Source organism: Panthera onca, chromosome B2, assembly GCF_046562875.1.
Source record: "Panthera onca isolate mPanOnc1 chromosome B2, mPanOnc1 haplotype 2, whole genome shotgun sequence".
In the NCBI taxonomy this organism is placed as follows: domain Eukaryota; kingdom Metazoa; phylum Chordata; class Mammalia; order Carnivora; family Felidae; genus Panthera; species Panthera onca.
Window position 1 is genome coordinate 24,727,407 of NC_138343.1, and position 23,603 is coordinate 24,751,009.

The 23,603-nt window shown below is 48.7% G+C and overlaps 1 protein-coding gene across 1 annotated transcript in view; it reads left to right on the forward strand.

Annotated features, from left to right (window-relative positions):
• The first annotated feature begins 336 nt into the window (after positions 1-336).
• PXDC1 (PX domain containing 1) overlaps positions 337-23,603 on the forward strand; it is a 28,714-nt gene continuing 5,447 nt past the window's right edge. Inside the window, exons 1-3 of the mRNA XM_060614926.3 lie at positions 337-705; positions 14,859-14,950; positions 15,650-15,767. Of these exons, the coding sequence (XP_060470909.1) occupies positions 450-705; positions 14,859-14,950; positions 15,650-15,767 (466 nt within the window). The 5' untranslated portion in view covers positions 337-449. The remainder of the gene's footprint in view (positions 706-14,858; positions 14,951-15,649; positions 15,768-23,603) is intronic.

Genomic DNA, 23,603 nt, shown 5'->3' on the forward strand with positions numbered 1-23,603 from the left:
CGGCCTCGACGTCGACGACCGCGCCGCCCGCGATGGGAAGTGCCTTATAAAGCCGCAACTCGGCCGGGCCCGACCGACTCGCCGCCGCGCTTCCCCTGGAGTGCGCGCAGAGGCCGGGGGCTGACCCCAGACAGACCGGGGTTACGACGGACTCCGGCCCTTGACAGCCGCCAGACGGACCGCGGCTCCGGACAGACCTCGGACGGCCGGCGGACTCCGGCCCCATCCCGGGTCCGAGCGGACCACAGGCAGACCCCGGCCCGATCCCAGCTCCGGACAGACATCGGACGGACCCTGGCCCCGGATAGACCTCAATCCCGGGCAGACCGCAGGCACACGGCGGCCCGATCCCGGCTCCGGAGACCTCGGACCCACCCCGGCCCGGCAGGCGGGCGGGCGAGCGGGGGCCGAAGGCGCCCCCGGAGGCGGGGGCATGAGCGGCCCGCGGCATGGCCTCGGCGGTGTTTGAGGGCACCTCGCTCGTGAACATGTTCGTGCGCGGCTGCTGGGTGAACGGCATCCGCAGACTCATCGTCAGCCGGCGCGGCGACGAGGAGGAGTTCTTCGAGATCCGCACCGAGTGGTCGGACCGCAGCGTGCTCTACCTGCACCGCAGCTTCGCAGACCTGGGCCGCCTCTGGCAGCGCCTCCGCGACGCCTTCCCCGAGGACCGGCCCGAGCTAGCGCGCGCGCCGCTGCGACAAGGTTCGGGGGCCGCGGGCACCGGGGTGGGGCCGGGGGGGCGCCTCGGATGGGATCTTAGCCGGAGATGTGGTTGCATGGTCGTCTTACAGCGCAATGAAGGGAGGAGGGGAAGTTACTTAAACCGAGATTGCGGCTTTCCCCTCCATCCCTGGCACGGGACGGGACGCTCAGATCCTCCGCTCCCAAATGAAGGGCGCCCGAGGCGGCAGTGGTCGGAGGACAAGGAGTCAGCCCGTGGAGCCCTGGGGCCTCCGGGCCGAGATTGGCAAGACAGGCGCCCTGACTGTCCCCAGGGACGAGTCCCTGACCAGTACCAGTGCAGCGGCCAGTGTTGGGGTGAACCCAGCCCCTGCTCCGGACTGGCGGCCTCCCCACCTCCCAACCCCCGGGAGGGCGGGCTGCGACCCCCGCCTCGCCCGGAAGGGGACAGGAGAGAGTCGGTGAAACATTTGGGAAGAGTTAACCACAGTGTCCGGCTGGGGTCGCGTCGGCTCTGGCAGCCGCCCCTCCGAGGGCTCCGCTGGAAGGGGCTGTGTCTCCGGTCTCCTCCGGTGACGGAGGAGCCTGGGTGCGAGGTGCCACGCAGCCTTCTGTCACTCCTCCGGAGGGGCCTCCCTTCTGGCGACTACTAGGGAGAGCCCGGTCCCCACCCCAGGGGTGGGTCCAACATTTGGGTTTGATTAACCGCGGCAGCCTCCTCCCTGGCCTTGTGACTGCCCTGGCCCTTGGAGATTTGAGTTCTCAGAGAACTGCCGCGGCTTCCTTCTGCCAGGCTGACGCCCTTCCAGGGGCTGCACTTGGGAGGCAGTAGGAGAGGCGGCCGGCCGCCAGAGGGAAGGAAGCGCCTGAGCGAGGCGAGCCTAGAAGTAGGAGGGGCTGGGAGAGAGGGGGCCAGGGAAGGCTGTAGGGCTCTGAGCAACCTTCCTCCACCATGGCTTGTGACCACCTGCAGCGCTGAGAATGGTCACACGTCACCCAGAGGCCGTCCTGTCCACAGTCTTCTAAACATACCTGGGGGCTCCTTTGGGGGCACTTTACTGAAGCAGAGGGTGGCCGGGACGAGTCTCCTTAGCTGCTGGTCTGCCTGAGGTCTTATGATAACCTCTACTTCCCCAGGTCGATCCCCCCTGCCCCCCGCCCCAGTGTGTGAATTATATGGATAATTAGCTCAGTTCTCATGACACATCCTTTGGAAAGGCTCCCAAAGCCAGCAAGTTTGAAGGCCCTGAGCCAGACGGCCTGCCTTTCAGGCTTCTCTTTGCCCCCCAGATTCTCACATTGATTTCGGATATGGAGATAGCTTTGTATTGTTTCAGCATGGCAGAGTTTTCCTTGGATTTGCTATTTGGGTGTGGATGTTGTTGTATTTTTTGATTTACCAAATGAATGCCTGAATCAGGAAAGCTTAGATGCAGGAACAGCAGTTTATTGTTGACTTACGTCCTTGCGGGAACAAGGCTGACCATGAGAGCCCCAGAGAGCTGGCCCTCCCCTCTGTGCTCCCCCCCACACACACCCCCTCCACCCCTGCTCTAGGTCTCACTCCGGTCAGGTGACACAGCTCAGGTGTGTGACCCCAAGCAGGTAGATTGGCTGGAATTGTCCCCCCACCCCCACCCCGCCCCGTAGCATAGTACTTTTCCTATTCTTGTCTTTTTCTTTTCCTTTTTTTTTTTTTTTTTTGGTGAGAATTACAATGCATAGTATAGTGTCCAGCAATAGTTAGTCCTTCCTATACTCTAGTTGTTACTGTTACCCTCAGCGTCAGCACTTCTGGCAAGGGTTGTAGCCAGCTGGGAGGCCCCAGGATATGGTAGTGAAAACACCTTGCCTGGAGCAGAAGCGGGGGTGAGTGTGAGGCACCAGACTTACTTTGCACACGCAGCCAGGCTCTGTCCTCTCTGTGCTCACGCTCTGGATCCGTTCTGGGTTCGTGATGCGGAGACACATAGCATGCGTCTGAAGATGGAGCATCTACAAGTGAGAAAGGTTTAGGAAGAAAGTGATTATCAGGGAGAAAAGAAGATCCAGAGGGACAGGATGGCTGCTCAGGTATCTGAGGGGGACTAGAACTGGGTGTTAGCCAGGCTGCTGGTAGAGGTAGGGGCGGTGGAGGTGATCAGGACGGGGACCAGTGGTTGGCTTTGTACTGGAACTGTTGGCACTACCTCCTGGGCTAGAGTCCTGTCCAGTGGAGACCTCCTGCCAGGGCTGGGCTGGCACCCCCTGGAGGGGAGGAGATGGGGCACTGGGACCAGAGGAAGGCGTGACCTTAATTCTTTGTTCCGGTCCTAGATTCTCTGCCTGGGGGCAAGCTGGTACTGACCCCTCCTGCACTACCTGAGTTTTGGGGCGCAATCCCAGGGGAACCCCTTTTCCTTTCTTAGATCCTTTTAAGTCCAGGGAAATTGTTCACAGAGTAAAACACATAACAGTAATGTAAGAGAAGATTCTACCTTATTTCTATGCAGGTTTATTATTTGCATAAAAACATTGTCTGGATATACAAACTGTAAATACAAAAGGTAACCAGGTGCATGTATTCTATTGGAAATGCCAGGTTTTCTCAGTATAATTCCCCATCAGATTCCCTCGCTTGAAATTTATTGAAATAGTTCTGGGCTGGGCTAGATCTGGGCTCTCTACTTTTATTAAAAAGCTTTGTGAGGAAATCTGGGTTTCAGAGCTCACGCTGGCAGCCGGCTGGTAGCTCTTATAAATGTCTGACTGAACACCCTCATGGGGTGTGAAAGCCTTGGCCCCTACTTGCATTTTTGAATCTGCATGCAATTAAAGGGTTGTTGAGCCCTTTTTCTTAGTCCCCCAAGTACTGCAGTGGAGGAAAATGTTTATGTGGAGAGAATGTGCTTTTTTCTCCCTTGTGCACATGCACTGTGGTGTTAATCTCGGCAACCGTCCGTGGGCCTTGAATATTTCACAGAGACACATGCGCAGAGATACTTAAAGCCCTGCATGGGTAGAGGCACAGTGCTCACTAATTTACCTTCCTGGCCTCCTCTCTGGGCAGGGCTGACCACCCCGTCCTTTCTTGGGCCCCAGCCTGAGAAGATGGAGACAGCTGCTTCCTGTGGATATTATCTCTGGGTGACCAAGGGGTTCCTTTTGCCTTTTCTACACCTTCTACCCAGTGGGGCTGGGTCTTTAAGTTGAATTCCCTCTGCATAATACTTGTGTGGTTCAGAGTTTCCTGACCGTGGCCAAGGTTTCCTGCCTATTACATCCCTTACATCTGGGAAGGTTTAACATGTTAAAACATCAGCTTGTAGAATCTCTGATTGACCATTTGGGGCTCTTGGACTATTCTGATTTTTGTTTTTTTAATAGCACCAATATCAGGCTTTGTGAAGTCATCTGGTCACCACTGCAGCAAGAAATTCTATTTCCAAAATAGTCAGGTGATCTTTGATTCCTCACTACTGTGAAGTCAACATTTTGATTTCACATTCATCCATTCAGTGAGTATCCGCTGAGTACCTACCATGTGCCAGGAATTAGTCTAGGTGGTGGGGACACAGCAGTGATCAAAAGAGACAAAAAAAAAAAAAAAATCCCTGCCTTCATGACTCTCATTCTCTTGTTGGGATAAATCTAATAATAAACAAGAAAGACAAATAAATAATATGTTAGATAGTAATAAGTATTCAGAAGAAAAAAGCAAGGAAAGGGCCTATGACCTCTAAGGGGAAGAGTTAACTTTCAGATAAGGTTCTCCAGAAAATCTCAAAGGAAATGAACTTTGAGTCGAGACCTGAAGGAAGGGAGGGAACAAGCCATTTTGTCAATACCTGGGGAAGAAAGCATTCCAGACAGAGGTGAGAACAAGTGCAAAGGCCCTGAGGCCAGCATATGCCTGATGGCTTCAAGAAGTGAGGAGGCAGCCCTCATGGCTGGAGTGGAGAGTAGGATATGGAGAGTAGGTGACCAGAGAGGAGGGAATGGGCAGATCTGGGAATACTCTGGCCGCTGAGAAAGGCTGGAGGTGGGCAAGGGAGAGTCAAGGAGATGGGAGACAGGTGCTAGGGCATCCTGCCAGGTGCAGCAGAGCAGGTGTAAGAAGTGGTCAAACACCGATGTGTGTGGAAGGGAGAGATATGAGATTTACTGAGAGACCAGAGGTGGGGAGTACGGGAGGGTCAGGGCCACACCACAGCGTTCAGTGTGAGAAGTAGAATAGCCATTTCCTGGAATGGGGGAGCCTGCAGGAGGGCTGGTGTTGGGGCCCAGCTTGAGTGTGGTATTTGAGCATTTTCTCTAAATAAAGCCCATCATTGAGGGCCTGGCTGTGCTGCTAGCATACAGGCCCGTATTCACTTGTATCACCAAGGACGTTAATCTACCTGCATATCGCAGACGGTCTATTCTTCAGTTTGAGATCCGAGGAATGGAGTTAAGGCATCCAGGACAGCAGCAGAAAGGGCTGGCCATGGATCCACTTGCCCAGCTCGCACAAGCCTGACTGTGCCCCCAGGCCCTAAGCCTGCATGCTTATTCTCATGTGGACTGTGGGGGCAAAGGTCTGTGCTACCCTGAAACTAAAGGGGAGATCACCACCTGATGCAGGGGCAAAGCCACTGACTTTACTTTCTTAGTGAAAGTGGCTGAAAAAAGGTTAGAGGCCACACAGGTCCCAAGGCAGCAGACCAGAGACAGAAAGCCCACCTCTGCCTAGCCCAGTGGACCCTTGCAGCGTGGTTCTCAGTGGTGTGGGTCTGACACAGCTCCCCAGGCCCCATGCATGGCTTCACTTTAGGGCATCCTGCCCCTTCTGACTGGGGCAACTTCACTTCTCACAGGGATTTGGGGTGTTTTTGATTCACAGATGTATTTTGAATCTCTTCTATGTATAGGGCGCCAGGGCTGGTGTGCTTTTCCCAGGCCCCCGGGGTATGCTGTGCCGCCCTAGCCCAGCACCAGGACCTCCGCCTCCTTGTAGCTTGTTCTCTCCTCTCTGCCTTCTGTTTTCTCTTTCTTCCCCAAATGTGCACCCTGCTGCCACCCAGCCTCTGCTGTGATTTCCTTTTCCAGTGCTCCAGGGCCCTCTCCTTTCTCTTTAAGTGGCCACGTGGCTGAATTTGGTTCTTGGTCCTGTGATCTTATCCCATCAGATCTCAGACTGTGCTGTGGGCCCCCGGTGACCTGACCTAACCTCTCAGCTGGAGAAGGAGCCAGCCAGAAACTTACACAGGTGGTTAGGTAGCTTGCTTCTAGGTCACGGTGACTTTCCGCCCAATTTCCAGGGAGAAATTTGGCCTGCTTCTTGAGCAGACAGCATTGTGAACCTACTGGTGGCATCTTGGCTGCCCTTGAACCAGCCCCCTGGAGACACAGGTCCCCTTCCCTTTTAAAACAAGTCTGGGCCTCCTGTGTCTCTGCTGTCTGTTTTTATAGACACTTTTCCAAACGGTGAAAGATGTTTCTGTATTGTGAAGAATCAAGTAAAAGGAAGATTCAAAGTGCTAGTGGATGGTGACAGTGCCACGCAAAGTTACTGAAATAATGGCATTTGATTGGGGTGCCTGGGTGGCTCAGTTGGTTAAGCGTCTGACTTCAGCTTGGGTCATGATCTCACAGCTCATGAGTTCGAGCCCCATATTGGGCTCTATATTGACAGCTCAGAGCCTGGAGCCTGCTTTGGATTCTGTGGTCTCCCTCTCTCTCTGCCCCTCCCCCACTCACACTCTGTCTCTGTCTCTCTCTCTCTCAAAATAAGTATTTAAGAAATAAAAAAATAATAATAATTTGATCAGTTTGCCACTTCTCAGTGAAGCTCCGTGTGGAGGGGGGTGGGATTCGGGAGAGTGAGGACAGGCTAGGAGTATGAACCCAATGTGCATTTTACCCTCATGGCCTCCCCGACAGACGTTGGCCATGGCCCACTCTTTGTGTGTCCTTGGGAGGGAGTGGGAGAGACAGTAAACTGAAGTGAGTCCTCATCGGTAGTTGGTTGCTGGTCCACTGAATCCATGGAAATAGCTTTTTATTGGTGTTTGTGTTCACGTTTACTTTTTTGGGTGACAGTAGGCATCCACTGGACACTTTGGTCGTCATCACTGAAACATGGACCCCGTGTCCTAGAACAGGTCTGGGAAGCTCCCCGGGGCCGCTTCATCTGCATCCTCTCTTTGATTGATGGGTGGGGCAGGGACAACGTGGGGGCGAAGGTGTCCATGCCCCATCCTTTCCTGGCCAGGCTGCAGCCTCCCTTAAATGGTGAGAGCACAGATGTGTCACGCCCGGCACAGACCCATGTGCGGGGATGATCGTATTCTCCAGACAGACTCCTCCAGTCCACCCTCCTCACCCCACCCCCTAAATTGAGTCATGACTGTGGACAGAGCCACTTAGCTCTTTGGCTGATTTACACTGGCAAGTTTTCATATTTGTCTTAAGAACAAAACATCTTAATCACCCTTTGCAGGTACGTAACTTAGAATCAGCAGGAAAAATATGATGCACGGCAATTCGACAGAGGGTAGAGAGGGAGGAGGGAAGGAATAACATGTGATTAAAGCTTTTACCTAGAGAATCTGAATCCCACCAGAAGCCCCTCCTGTGTCCTTCAGGAGAAAATCCCCAAGGCCCTGCAAGATTGAGGACCCACCTGGGGACAGAGGGTCCAGGTGGGAGAGGTCAGGGTCATAGTGACTCACCTATGGATACAGCAGTGTCACCGTGGAAGAGGATCAGGCTGAGTGGTTGAAGGCATTGGCTTTGGAACCAGATGGGTGAAGATTCAGACTCTGGCTCTGTCACCTGCTACTTGTTGGGTGACTTCAGGCAAGCTGCTTGGTTCCTCAAGCCCCACTGCCTGACTGATGAAAGAGCAGTAATGATATCCACAGGCAGGCTGCTGGAGTACCGAAGCAGTGACAGCCACAAAGTACCCAGCACCTTGGTGGACACTGGAGAGCTGCTTTGGACTCAGGACCATGTGTCCCTGAAGCTTCTGCCCTTTGCTCTCGAACACACAGCCTTCCCTCACTGAGAGTCAACCAGATGGGCAAGTGCGAGTATCATTGCCCGGTCTGCTGCCCCTGACAGCATCCTCTCCAGGTGTGGCTCTTGGTCCTCATGTCCCTAGGAGGCAGGGATGGTGATAGCCCCTGCCTAGGCTAAAGAGAGCCCACAAAGGGGGTCACCGAAATTACCTCAGTGGGATGCTTACAGACCAGGTCTGTGGCTTTGCTTATCCAGAAACTAGAATTTGGTGTTTGACATGGGTCATGCTTGGGGACTGTGCTCCAGGGGGCGGTTTTACAGGGGGCAGATTAGGGTGGACTCCTAGGGCAGGTATATGTATTAACCGTAAGAAATAGAACTGCCAAGTGGGTAGAGTTGGGACCAGAGCCTGCATAGGAGGCCACGGCTCCCCATTGCCTGCCACAGGGCAAACCCTTAATGCAGTTTGTAAGGGCCTACTTGTCTCAGTCCTCACCTTCCAGCCTCCTTAGGGCCTCTACACTTCCTGACCCTGTTCCGTGTTCCTGTCCTCCCTCCCTGCCTCCTGTATCTGCTCACCCTTCAGGCTTCCTTGCCTAGAGAGGGTGGTCTCCCTGCTGGGAGTCTTCCCAGCCCCCCATGTGACACCCTACTCTTTGTGTCCAGTGTTTGCCACAGCTCCGTTCTCCTGGCTCTCAGGAAAACTCTGGGGATCTAGGGGTGCCACGGCACCCCCACCTGACAGGGTGCCTGGCCAGTCAGTACTTCAGCATGTGTGGGTAAATACATGCTTCCTGTTTTGTGAGTGTGGCATGGGATGGGGTGCCCTGAATACCTTTGTTGGTTGAAGACAGACTGGCCGAGTGAGTGGATCTTAAACTCATGAAGTGTGAAGTTCAGGAAGGGAACTGTGCTTTTATTGGGGGAGAATAATGAAGAGGCCCAGGGAAGGAGGGATTGGGAAAGGGCACAGTAGAGACCAGTACGTTTAAGTCAAGCACTCACTCTCTTGTGCTGGTAAAAGGATGTGTCACTCAAGGGAGCACCTCCCAGGTGCAAGAAGAAGCAAAGGAAGGAGGGTCTTCTTCTCTCAGCCCCTTCTTCGATCCTCAGGGAAGTGCTATTTCTTCTCTGCCTCTCTGTGTCCTCCTCCTCCTTTCTGTCCCCTGCTTTTCATTCTTGGAAAGATGCAGGGAAGAAATTAATGCCCATCAGGATTCCCACTCTTACAGCAGGTGTGAGCATCACTGAACTAGAGCAGCCTATAAGAGGGAGGGTAGGTACCACCGTCAGCTGGGAGCGAGGGACAGACAGGGTTTCTGTCCTTCCAGAAATGCTGTGCAATACCCCACACATGGGAACAAGGAGACCTGCATAGAGTAACCACGGGCTCCCAGGGAATTAGAACTTCCACTGAGATGCTTAAGTACGCACAAAATAACCAGCTGGGTCACATTGTCAAGCAAATCATTATTTACTTGCCACTTCTTGAATGTTGAGTACCTACCTAGAAAACAGGCACTTAGGAAATGAGCACTGAAAATTTCCCTTAGAAGATTTATAATATTTTGCTTCTAAAACTCATACGCAACCTTTAAAGAATACCTACTCCTATGCTCCCAGGATGACTCTGCATTCCTCACCTCACCCGAGCAATCTGCCTTGCTGTACAGTGTGTTCATGGACACATTTTTTTAAATGGAAAAGGACCTCTTTAAATGTAATTTATTATTTGAGTCAGTTTGAAAGGTCACTTTACAGAAAATTTCCGTAGGGCTGTATTCTGAGAATCTCCTCTAAGAGACTTGTGTTCTTAGGGTAATGAGCACTTCTTAATGTGCTTTGAAAAGGACGTTCTTCCTTCCCAATTGACCCAAGAGGCACCTTGTCTTTATTTCTGGAATGATGGAAGACGGCACTCAGGTTAGATTCCGACCTCTGAAGCCCAGCCCCCCGGGAAAGCCTGGCTCAGTTATCAGAGGAGTTCATCCCAAAGCCTCCACTTACTGAAACAGTGGGACTTTGGACCCACGTTTCTGAGGTTAGGAAACTGGTTTGTTTACATTAGCTCTTACTGATAAGTCTTTGTGCTGACCCTGAAATGTTCAGTTTGGGTTCCAAGAATAAGTCAGGTGTTTATGATTGCATGAAGAGGTTAATCCTGAAAGGTGACAGAATCACATTTTCTGTTCTCAATTTTCAGTGCCAAACTAGTTTAGAAATAAAGGGCACCCTGGCTGCTCTAGGCTGATTTTTGGCCACCAAATGTATGTTAAATTGGCGCACTGTAATTTACATATAATCATATTATCAGTCTTTCGGATTCAAATCTCTATTTTAGGATAATCTGGTTAAAATCTCCACGTCACAAACTGTGTAGATTGTAATTTTACAAATTGAGGTTATATTAAGTGATTATGCTTTATCAGAAATTAGAAAAATTGCCAGGGGCCGTGAAGTTTTCTGAGTCAACTTCCTAACAACTAAAACATGCAGGTGGACGATTATCTTTCTATCCTCACTGGATTAAATCCCGTGGGTTCCACAGAGTGCTGGCCCCCTCTGCTGGCCAGTTCTGGAATGACATTCTCAGTACCAATAGATAATAAAGTTTTTCCATCCGGCTGTGCAAAATCACAGCCGTTGGCCCGCCTGCAGTTTTTGTTATCACCATCTCAGTACAACGGAGCCAAACAATATCTCCACAGAATTATTTCATCCACAATATTTGGAATAAAAACCTAAAAGTATTTACGTTGTTGTATTTAAACATATTTTTGAAATAAGTTTTAAAATTGTTATTCACTGTAAACAGTTGCTATCTGGAGAAGCTTTAGCAGCCATTAAAAACCAAAGCTGTTGCGTCACAAAGGAAAAACACAACCGTTAGGGTAGAAAACAACCCCAATGCATAGAATTAGTCTGTTTGGGATGGGCTCAGTTCTTGGCCACCTGCCACAGAAAAGTAACGCAATGACCCACATGTGGGTTCTCTTCACTACTTCACTCATCAGCGCTTGTAGCATTTTGAGAGTTTATAATAATTTTGAGTGTCGCCAGCAGGTGTCTAAGGTTTCCACCAGTTATGAAACAAACCTGAAAGGAAACCAGTGAGTATGAAACAATTAGAAATTTTAAATTTTTTAAAATTTATTTATTTATTTTGAGAGAGAGAGGGAGAGAGAGAATCCCAAGCAGGCTCTGCACTGTCAGTGTGGAACCTGTTGTGGGGCTCAAACTCACGAAACCGTGAAATCATGACCCAAGCTGAAACCAGGAGTCATATGCTTAACCGAATGGGCCACCCAGGTACCCCAACAATTAGAAATTTTAAAATAAATACTTATTTCATTTTTGCACTGTGGCCGTTTGGGGTGTGTCTTCTTAAAAATATTTTCCTAAAGCATTTCAGGTACCCATTGTTCAATGGGAGGCACTTTTAAAGCAGTCCAGAAGGGTGATGTCCAGGGCCCAGGACAGAAGGAAAATGCAGATGTCTGGCCAGGCAGCCAGGGGCTGCTTGGAGAGTGGTGACTCCTTCATGCCCGCGTTTGGGGTGTTGGGAGACTTGCTGTGCTCTTAGCTCTGGTGGTGGCTGTTAGACGGCTTTCACCACATTCTGCTAGATCCATCATTTCATAAATTTCTGCCTTTTATTAGCTGAGGCCCCTGCTGGGGAAGAGGCCAGTGCTAGTTGTCACCCCGTGGATACATTTCTTCAGAGAGAGGGGGACGGCACCTTGAGGAAGCTGATCCAGATTGCCAGCGTGATTGTCTCTGGGAAGCCCTGAGAGAGAAGCAAATGATAAAATGTGCCCCCAGCAAAAGGCCCAGAGTTTAAAAAGTAATCATCTGTCCTTTCTGTTCTTGCAGTGAGGGATTCCAGCATCTTCCTTTCCCTGGTTAAATTTCCTCAGCCTCCTTTTGTTTGGAAACATGTTTACATTTCCAAGGAGGACCATCTGGCCGCCATTCAGAAACATAAAGACGGGTCAAAGGAAGCAGTGTGGTTCCACACACTTTCACAAATAAAATCGAGCCAGACTGGCCGGTGACTCATACGGTATGCCCCTTTGCTCTCAGGCAGCTCTCCTGTGAGGCCTGTGACCTAGAGCCGGCTGGCAGGAGGTTCTAGCTGGGGTCTGGCTGAGTGTGGTGCTGAGAAGCAGGAATTAGGGTCACTGCTCCGTGGGCAAGACAGAGCACACGCTTGGAAGATAACACATGCTTGACTTGTGTTCGCTAATACTAGACTTCTGTGCTCTCTTATGCAACTTTACTCAGTCAGCAAACGGCTAACAAACATGGATCCCCTGCTTGTGTCAGGCCCTGTGCTCAGTGATGATAAAGGTGAGATGAGCCACAGGCACGTCCTACCCTCAGTTTTGCACAGTGGGCTTGGGGAGACCCAGAGGTCGAGGAGCAGTCACAGTGCCAAGTAGCAAATACTGTGGTGGGGGAAGGTCAAGGGGTTTGGGTAGCATGGACCTTCTCGATGTCATGAGAGTATGGGGATGGCAGGGCACAGAGCTGGGCAGGTGGGGTGGGGTTGGTCATGGAGGGTCTGTGCATTGAGCTCAGATACCCATACTTTTTCCAGTATCTTCATCAGGTTCTTCATCAGATACTTCCAGAGGCCTCTTCTGGTATTTCCTGCCTTTCTCCACTTCATTCTGGAAAATGGAATACTCTACCAGGAAGAGAGCATTGCCAGATAAAATACAGAACCCCCAGTTAACTTTGAATTTCAGATAAACAGCCAATAATTTTTCAGTAGAAGTCTATCCATACTATTGTATTATTCACTGCTTATCTGAAATTCCTATTTAACTAGTGTCCCATGTTTTATTTGCTAAACCCGACCATGCTTAAAAAAATCAGTATAGAAAAGAATGTATTTATCTGACTAAATCTTACCCTTTGAGGTCATAGACCCAACCAGGAGCTGAACATTAATGAAATCAAAGATGTAACCAAAACTGTGTCATTAAGGCAAAAATGCAAGAATTATAAACCTCTGTGCTAACTTAAGGTTGTTAAATTATGATTTATATTCTATAAAATGGGTTTGAGTATGTTGCATGCATTGATTATATGAGAGGCTAATCTTCCTACAAATGTACGTACAGAATATTAAAATACAGCTACTGTGTCATAAACTTGATTGATTTAAAACTTATGTTCCAGAGGTAATCAAAGTTGTAATTTAGTAATAGTTTTGATCATCTTAGGATACAGATGCATTCAGTGGAGATGATTTATTTAATTGTCCTCTCTTTAAAAACAGTTTTGCAGTGGGTTTTGCATTGGCCCTCTTTTCCTGTGTAAACTCCCATGTGGTAAGCAGAAGAAGAAAGCATTTTGGTACCAAGGGTGGTGGCACAGTGTGTGTGTGTGTGTGTGTGTGTGTGTGTGTGTGTGTTTCTAAGCAGGGAATTTAGGGCCTAGGGGAGAAGCATCCTGAGAATCTGGCACTATTTTCTTTCTTTTCCCTGCTTCCCACAATATGAAGGGTGGTGTGGTAGGGCCTGGTAACCCAAGGAGAAGGGGAGAAGGCCCGGTCCCTTTCTCTAGTGACTGCTGGGATGTCATACTGGGGTGTGTGTTCGAGTGGACAGAGGCTGTAGGTTTCTCAGCAGGCGAGTCACAGCCCACCCACCTCTGGGACTCCTCCCTGAACAGCTACAGGCTGGCCACCTGGGCCTGCATGGCTGAGGAGGTAGGCAGGGCCAGACGGCCCCTCTGATACCCAAGGTGGCCTGTACTTTAGGAAGTTGAGAGAACAATTCTCAGCCTTGACTACAAGTTGTCCCTGACTCATGCTGATGTGAGGGATCCCCCTGCTACCACCCAGGCTTTTAGAAATGTCCTCACTCATGTTTGGGGGTGTCCCTGGCTCCAAGAAATGTATGTTCTGGTTGTCTTATTTTAATCATATAGTTCAGGCAATTAATTTTATCATGATGTAGTCTTAGTCAATGACTTGCCTGAAAAACAAACAACCCTTTTGGGGCACCTGGGTGGCTCAGTTGGCTCAGTTGGTTAAGCGCTTGACTCTTGGGTTTCGGCTCAGGTCATGATCTCGTGGTTCGTGAGTTCGAGCCCCACACGGCAAAGAGCCTGATTGGGATTCTCTCTCCCTCTCTCTTTGCCCCTCCCCCACTCACTCTTTCAAAATGAATAAACTTAAAAAATTAAAAAACAAAGCAAAACAAAAAAAAAAGAACCTGTCTCCTGCAAAGCAAAACCAAACCAGAAATGAAAAACTTAGATTCAGCAAGTGACAACAGTTCTGGGGTTCTGGCGTCTGGTTTGGTCATGACTCAGGGACAGTCATGCTGGGTCACACGAAGTATGGAGAAGAGGCCAGTGCCCATGGGAATCTCCTATTCCTCTGTCTCTAGGACCCCGATGTGGAGAAACTGAAAGGGGAAGGTTTGTGTCCTTTACTGTTCCTGGGGAGAGGGAAACATACCCCGGACCTCCAGGCTGCCAGCTGTAGTATTTTACAAACAAAGGACTATACTTTCTAACAGCCCCTTGGGACTTCTGGTAAGTGTAACAAGGATAGATGTTCAGATTCCTGAAAAGTGCTGTGAGTCATACCCACTTTGGGTTTTTCTGGTTAAAGGTCTGATTTTTCCCCTTCCAAACCCAGCATTTAAATGACTTGCCTAAATATGGGCTCCATTTACATATGCCCTGCAGTGAGGTCAGCTGAGGCTGGCAGGGCAAGCCCTTCCACTGTGTGGTTGGGGGTAGGCAGGTCCTGGGGAGCCTCCCCTGGCTGTGGCCACCACGCTGGCAGGGGCTGAGTGGTCCCCAGCCAAGCTGTGGCCTTCTCCAGGGTGTTTACAGGGCTGGCCTAGACTGTCCCATTCAGAGGAGACTTTGATATGTGGCTTACACCTTCCTTCCCCACTCATTCCACTGTCCCCAGCCTGCCTGACTTCTTTTGGATTGACATTGTCCACTTCGGCACATGTGTAAATCATTCAATGGGTCACTGAAACTCAAAATGAGGTTTAGAGGAGGTCTTTCAGGGTAGGACTAAGGAAATAATCCCAGACATCTTTTATGGAGGATGGCACAGGGCATCCTTGTCATGGGATGCCTGTTGTTCTGTATTTAACTTAGGGGCACAGTTCTTGGTCTGACTTTTTGGCTTTAAGGCATTTCTGTCTCAATTCTAGGACTGGTCGCCATAAAGGATGCGCATGATATAGAGACCAGGCTCAATGAAGTGGAGAAGTTGCTGAAAACCATCATAAGCATGCCGTGCAAAGTAAGTAGCACCTGGGCTGGGCTGGAGGTGGGAGGTCAGGACACATCCGGCCAGCTGCCCCCTCCCTGGGGGGGTAGGAATAGCCAGGGGAAAGGAAGACTTTTGTGGGGTGTTATGACTCCATTGTTTTCTCCTTGGGGAAGAATCGGGAATGAAGGGCCGAGGAGGCATTGAGTAGGAAGAGGCAAGGTCCTTCCATTGCCGTGGTCTTTGCTCTCTTGCCTCCACTCAGAAGCCCACTCGTCTTGCAGCTGGTGTTTTGGAAGAGGGTGTATGGGAGCCAAGAAGAGTGTTAGTAGATGAAGTTTGCAAGCTTCATGTGGGGTCGTGAGGAAGAACCTGGACTCTAGTCAGGCAGTCACCACTTGACTACCATAGCATCCGTTTCCTCACCTGTGAACAGGGAAAGTCGACACACCGCAGTTTATTGTACAGTGAAGGGACCTGTGTGCGGAACACTGGCACATACCAAGCGCTCAGAAAAACTCACCAGCGTTTCCATTAACCCCATCCTATCTGTCCCTGGGGCCTTGCAGTTTTGCCACGTGGGGCCCAAAGTAAATGAAGAGTGTGCCATTATTGAAGCCTCATCAGTGTGGTCAGTCCCGCAGAGCGTCTGAACAGTGCAGGGACGTTAACATCAGGTGAGGCTGCCATGACGGAGGATGAAGTTTTAGTAATTAATGTACTTACTCCCAGTATTCTAGGTCAGAAGTTGTGCTCACCTTCTTTGAAAGATCTCCTTTGGATCAGGTGTTAAAAAATGACAATGTCCATAAAATTCAACCCAGCTTTCAAAGCCCAGTGAAAATATCAGGTAAGAGCTACAGGGAAGGCATGGCGGGGGGCAGGTGCTGCTGTTGATGGGTGCGGTTTCCCAGAAGACCTTCCAGTTCAGTGTCTGTGTGGTGGGCATCTAGGGGATGCCCTAGGGGATCCAGAATAGTGGGTATACGCTGTGGCCTGATTTTCATGACACACTGCGTTTTCTACCTACTGACCTGCATTTACACTTTTCCTGTTTCCAAAGTGAGTAACATGGCATATAAATTGGAACTTACCTAAGAAATAGCATAACAAGAGGCCTGAGAGGGTGGCTCAGCTGGTTAAGTGTCTGACTCCTGGTTTCGGATCAGGTTATGATCTCACGGTTCATGGGTTTGAGCCCCGAGTCAGCCTCCACACTGAGAGTGCAGAGCCTGCTTGGGATTCTCTCTCTCCCTGTCTCTGCCCCTCCCCTACTTATTCACTCTCTCTTTCTATCAAAATAAAGACACTTAAAAAAAAGATATGATGAAAACATTAATAAGGCTTTTTGAAGCGAACTACTGTAATCGGGAGCCTAGCGTGCTAAAATAAGATGGTTTCTGTAAGGTGGCAATGAATTTGGTTTTAGGGCACCCAGGACAAACAGGGAAGCCAGTTTGGGTATCACCAGTCTTGATGCCGGGCCATGCCTTCTAGCGCCGAACAGGCAGATGTCCCAGCAGCAGGAAGAGCGAATGGTCAGCTGGGAGGAGCTGCTGGCTGGCTCAGCTGTGGGGTGGATGGAAAGGGAGGGCGGGCCTGGACTTCACCCTGTTGGGTAGCTTTCTGAATCTAGGTCACACCTGTTGCTAGGACAGTAGACTTTTATTTTTGCAGTACGATTGTGGTGAAGGCTGCTGAGGGGCATTTTGTGGGGAAAAGAGCTCTGTCCTGGGAGCCTCAGCTACGGGGCTCCCCCAGGCAGTGGATCTATTTCTGAATGGAGGAGGGAGGAGAGAAGAAGAAGCAGTGGAGGAGGAAGACTCAGGAAGTTGATGAAGAAGAGTCCACAGATGAGAGCACATCTGAGCCCAGAGCTGGCTCATAAGAAGGCATGGGGGGTTCATGGTGATGGGGAGACATAGGACAAATCAGGATGGTGGCAGCCGATATCTTTGGTAGAAAAGTGTCCTTACTCAGCTATGTGTCACACAGCAGGGTTGAGATTCCTAGTTGTGTGCGGTGGTGGTGTGGACAGGATGGACAAGTCCTGGGGCCCTGGAGTGGAAAATACGTTTGGATATGGCTACATGTAAGCAGGATGGCTGTTAGGCCTGGGTTTGTTGGGGTCTGGTGCTTTTGATGTCTTCCTGTGTGTTCTTAAAAGAGCAGGGTTGTTTGGGCATCTCTGCTTAGCTGGCACCTGGCACCCAGAAACTCCTTTATAAGAGAAATGGCAGTCACTTATCTTGGTTGGGTGTCTACGGACCCCAGTCCTGCAGGGCACAACCAGGACTCCGGGAACCTAACTGTCAGTCATGTTGGGCTTTACTTGCTGTCACCGGGACTGTGGGCAAGTGTCTGTTCTTTAGCCCTGAGCAGAAAAGTCCCAGAACTGGTGTCTCTGTTTTGCCTTATTTCTTTCTGTTTTGAGCAAATAGGACAACAGAGAGCCACAGAACCCTTTCAGACCTTGTGTTGGTGGCTGAGCTGCATGGAGTTGCTTCTGATTCATTCCTGGAGTGCAGCAAGCTGGAACACTCCCTTTGTCTCCATGTCCTGTTTGTACCTGTGGCTTGGATAAACACAGAACCCATGTTTACCCTAAAGGGCTGAGAGTAATGAGGTGAAAATTAACAGGGGTAACTGTAGTGTCTCAGGTGAGATTTGAACTACATTCTCTGGGTCTATTTGCGAGGACTCAGGACAGGTTTCAGCCTGCAGGGACACAGCAGTAGGTGGAAGAAACTGGAACAATTTTGGCTCCGCACAGAACGCTTTGTAACAACTGTGCCTGCCTAACAATGAAGTCTGTAAACATCTATTGTAAATCTGTGCTGAAAGACTTACACTCCGTGCAAAGGCCAGGGGGCCTATCAGAGGCATCCCTCTCAGGGTTAGCAGACTGTGAGAAGCCTCTCCACCCCTCCAGGGCTAAGATTCTCTGACTCCTGGGGATTTTATCCTGTTCATCAGCTCTAATCTATTGGGCACCAAGTCTGGGGCTTCTCCCTTGGAAGCTTCCCAGGCTTCCCATCTTTGCTCCAGGAGTAGCCAGCCCTCACTCTGTCTGAGTGAGTGCTTCTCACCATAAATTAGTGTGTACATGTGCAGGCAGTGAGGGGGCATTCCCCAGGAAGTAAGATGTACTTTCATTATTCACAGAGGGAGGAAACCAATCCAGTAAGACAATGAACTATAGTAAATTCAAAAATACTTTTCAGTGAAACTTCTACTTACAGTAACACAAACAGCCCTTTTGGGAACTAGTCTGCACAGGGGCAAGCCATATTATGCTGGCTGGTTCCCCTGTGTGGGTGTTTATGAATTCGGGGAGCCTCAGGCTCTGGAGAGCATGGCCAGCCTGGGAACATGCCCCAGGATACACCCTGAATACTGAGGTCGGTCATAACTCTGACTTCCTGGGCTCACCCATTTTCTCACGACCTTACACTCATGGTAAAGGCCAAGTGCCCTAGTCATTCCAGGCATGCCGGAGTCTGATCCTGTCACCATAGAACCCTTTGCTCCAGACCCTCAGCCTCCCCTCAGTGGGGCTTTGCAGGGCTGTGGGCCCCTGTCTTCCCTCTGTTCACACAAACTCTGCCTGTCTGTCACATCCTGCTAAATTCCATTCAGTGGTAAAAACCCACTAAATTGCACTCAGTCGTGAAAACGTCCTTGCCTCCTGCGACTCATTGCACCCTTCCTCCTCCTCTCCTGTCTCATTTCTTAATGTCTTTTTATGCTGTGGATGTGGCATTTATGGAGGTGGCACCATGGGGGACAGGCACTTGACCTAGGCTGTCAGAGGCTTGCTTCCCTTTACGGGTAGGCGGGCACACAGCCTCTTCTTTCTCCTATTGAGACCGCCTTGTGGTCGGGGCTCCACTAGATGGCGCCAGGCGCTAGCAGTGTGGGAACCACGCCACATCCTGGGGCCCAGGAAAGGCAGTCAGGAAACTCTGTGGCCCCTTCAGCAATGCTTTGGGCCAGTACAGACTTAAACATTCTTCATCCTGTGTTAATCTAAATGTTTATGGAATAAAAAAAAACCCTAAATGTTCTTTTCTACACTGTGGCTGTGTCTGTGCTTTTAAGCATAAACCCCAGCTGAGATCTGGCTACTTGGACTCATCAACATAAGCCATAAAAATCTAATTATTCAGGTTTGGGGGGCCTGGAAATGACCTATAATTTCATATTTCATTAACCAAACATCTGTACAATCTCAACTCTAACTTTTACCTTAAAAGGTTAGTCCGATTAGCCAATTAATAAAAAGGTGGTGCTTTGGATTTTGTTCTATTGCTGGACTACACTGAAAATATAATGGGAGAGAGGATTTAGATGGAGGGTGGCTACGCTATGAATGCTTTCAGGACTGAGCTAATGTCTGCTGAAAAAAGGAATGTATGAATTACTGAACTGAAGGAATGATGGCCTAGGGGGCATATGAAAACATGGCTACAGATAAAAAGATAGAGAAGTTGCCACTGGGCAAACACCACAGTAGTACAGTTGACCCTTGACCAACATGGGGGTTGGGGCACCCACTCCCCACAGTTGAAAATCCATGTATAACTTTGACTCCCCCAAAACTTAACTACTGGTAGCCCATTGTTGACCAGAAGCCTTATCAATAACATAAACAGTTGATAGCATATATTTTGTATGTTATATGTATTACACACTATATTCTTATAAAAGTAAACTAGAGGAAAGAAAACATTAATAAGTAAATCATAAGGAAAATACATGTACAGTACTGTACTATATTTATCCAAAACCAAATCCACATGTTAGTGGACCCATGTAGTTCAAATTTGTATCATTCAAGGGTCAAGTATAATTGTTGCAGTAAAGACCCTATCCTTCCTGTTAAGATAGTAGGGCAAAGTTTAAGGTTTTACACACTCTCAATGCATCTCCCCTGAGATATTTATTAACTACAAAGAGAAAGAGTAAATGTGGCAGAAACTTCTTATGCAAGTGATCCTGATGAACATCCTGGAAAAAAGGCCTGTTGACATCAGACACCCCCTGGCAGGATGCATGGAGGGGACACAGGGTCACCCTGCAGGATTCCTGCCTGGAATGCACCACCTGGGTCACATCGCAAAAGCATCAGGCAAATCCAGGGACCTTCGATAAAATACCTCACCAGTCCTGCCCAACGTGTTACTTTCATGAGAGATGAGAGGAGAGATCGAGGGACCATCAGAGGTCATACAAAACTGGGACACAGCAACTCAAGGCAATAAGGGATCCTGGATTGGGTCTGGAACAGAAAAAAAAAAGAGGGACATTAGTGAAAAAGCCTGTGACACTCAAGTAGGGGAAGTATTTAGTTATATCCAGCTTTCTTCACAGCACCATAGTTATGTAGAATATTAACATCAGGAGAAGCTGGGGGGAGCTCCATGAGAACTCTGTACTATTCTTGTAACTTTTCTGTAATTCTAAAATTAGCTCAAAATAAAAAGTTAAATGGCAAAGCAGAACTCTTCATGTGAAAAAAAAATATGAATGCAGAAAAGTAGCTTGAAAGTGAACGGCTTCGTGGAATCAGTCATGTATGTGATTAAGGCAATTACATTGGCCAGTGATTTTTGCTATAGGTACTAAGCTGACTTCTAAGAAATTCACATTTTAAGTATGTTTGAAGATAGCCTTCAGAGGTTAGCACTTTTCTGTAATAATAACATTTTCTTTGGTTCTTTTTATTTGCTTGACATTAGCAATAATGATACCATCATTACCGTTTTTCAAGCCCTCCACATTTGTTAGATTCTTTACAAATACCATCTCATGTCATCTCCACCTAGGTCTTTTAGGATGGGCACCATTATTCCCATTTTGTAGATGAAGAAACCGAGCAAGCAGTAACCTGCTCCTCATGCACAAGTAGCAGAACTAGTTTCCAGCTTGCCTTGTAAAAAATTAAACCACATGACTATGTACAGAGGTTTCTTTGCATAAGCAGTTAAGGGATGATTTGTTACAAATCTGTTTTGGGGGGCTGGCAAACATTCCATGTTTTAGAGTTCCAAATTTCATATTTAAGAAAAATTAGGAAGTTCAAAAGTTCCCATGCAAGGTAACTCTTCAGAAACATGTTCAGAAATGTTTTGCTGCATATACATTCGTTTTCACTTGTAGGGTTTTCCCCTCCAAATTCCCTTAGCAAAGGGGCGGGAGAGGGGCTGGAAACTATTAGCTGGCTGAGGTTTTATGTGCTTCTGAGACAGATTTGAGTCAGGAAAACACAGTAAAGATAGTGGTTCTGTGCTGCCATAGATTTTTATTTGAGCGGCGAGGGAATCTTAATCTTTCCTGTTAAGAGTTAGTCATCTTCAGAGTCTGTTCACTGAGACTTTGGTAAACATCTTCTCTCACATAGAAATGCTGTTGTTCCCAGAGGCTCCAAGCACTGACTTCTCCTAGGGTTTTGGTGCTCCTTCTCATGACTTAGGCTCTCCATGCTTGTTCTTGCACAGGGAAGGCAGGTGGGCTTCAATCCAGAGGGGTGGGATGGGCAGGAAGAGCAATGTGCTGATGTCACCCAGAGTGTGATTAACTGGGCTGGTGTTTCAAAAGACCAAAGGCACTGGACCTGTCACTTCTGCAGAAAGTCGGGAGGAAATTTTAGCAATGACTTGGCAAATCTGGTTGAGGAAGAGTCATTTTAGTCCTGTGGGGTAAGGAGGAAATCTTCTGTTTTTCTTTGTTCATTTTTGTGTGGTTTCCCTAATTCTCTTTGTATGGAGAAAACTTTGAAGAACTGTGAACCAAATACCTAGAAAGATTAAAAATAAACAGGAAGTTGTAATTATACTTATGAAAAAACCAAATCCACACATGGGAATAAAATAACCTAAATTACAACAAGATATAAGAAAAAAATATAAGGAAACAATCCCCCAAACAATTGCATCAGATGCCCACTGAGACTGTGGATAGTGAGGAATGTTCTTGTTGGCTGGGCTGGGCCAGTAGGAGAGGAAAGCTATTTAGAGATGTGTGTGTTTCTATGTGTTAGACCTTGAATGGGGAGAGGATAATCCTTTGAATTTGAGAATGCCCCAGAAATTTGGAGTCTATTTTAAGCCTTTTTTTTTAAGTTTATTTTTATTTATTTTGAGAGAGAGAGAGAGAGAGAGCACAAGCAGGGATGGGGCAGAGAGAGAGGGAGACAGAATCCCAAGCAGGCTCCACACTGTCAGCACAGAGCCTGCCATGGGCTCGAACTCACGAACTGTGAAATCATGACCTGAGCTTTGCTGTTAAGAGTTGGATGCTTAACCAAGTGAGCCACCCAGGCACCTCTTAAGCATGTTTTTAAGATGAGGTAAATGGAGGGCCTGATTTGAGAAGACAGACAAGGGCCATAAACATGGAGCTTAGCTAAGAGCTGAGGTTAGGGGCTAAGCCAGCCTCACAGAGAGATGGAGAACTACAACAACAAGGAGAACTGGTAATGGCTACCAGATATATTCTTGGAGTATGTTTAATCTACTGAAGTGACAAGAAACACATTCCTGGGGAAAGGTAAATAAAAGCTATGCCAGATATTACAAGTGAATCAAGCCACATTGGCTCCTCATACTTAAATGGACCAGATGACATGATGGAATCTGGAAGTTCATGGGAATTCAGAGCAGAAAGGATCCTTGGAGATCACCCAGCAGTATTCTGAAACTTTCCAGTTGAGGATACTGAGTCCCAAGACCATGGAACTCATTGTTGGGCTGAGGTGCAGTGTCCAGGCCCCAAGCCAGTGCTGTTTCAGCTACCACACATTCACGCATCCCTTTTCTTTCCTCTCCCAGTGCTGGGTAAGCACCAGCCTTCCATCCTTGGAAGCTGTCCCCATACAGCCAACATAGGCATATGAAGACGCATTCTTTGTTGGCCTTTTTAAATTACCAAGATTTGTGCTTACAGGTAAAAAAAAAAAAATCAGTTTGTTTATAGAATTATATAAAGTAAAAAACAATTTGCCCATTGGTTTAAAGTGCATACTGATCTCAGGGCACCTGGGTGGCTCAGTCAGTTAAGCATCCAACTCTTGATTTTGGTTCAGGTCATGACCTCATGGTTAGTGAGTTTGGGCCCCACGTTGGGCTCTGTGCTGACAGTGTGGAGCCTACTTGGGATTCTCTCTCTCCGCCCTCTCTCTGCCCTTACCCTGTGCACGCGCTCTCTCTCTCTCTCTCAAAATAAATAAATAAACTTAAAAAAATATATGTAGATAAATAAAATGCATACTGATCTCATTTGACCCTCCCAGCAACCCAGGGTGGTAGACAGTGTTATCCCCATCTCAGGCACGGGGGAGACTGGATACCCTGTGCAGAGCCTCATGGCAGTGTGTGCCAGACCAATAGATATGAGCTCAGTAGTCTTTCTACCCCAGCTGTAAACCAATGGGGAAGGCATTTGGGGAGGGTGCTGTGCAACCAGAGCATCTTTCTTGGGGGAGTGATGTGGCTTTTGGCTTGCATGGGGTCCACAGGTGTGGTTTCTGTGGAGCTGATGCCAACCTCTGGCATCGGCTCCTGAATCTGTGTGGTAGAGCTCCAGAATGGGCCTCTGGGGTACAGAACGTTCTCTCAGAGCATGGGGGAGAATCTGGGGCAGTAGATGGAGGGGGAAATAGGGAGATTGGTATAAGCCCAAAACT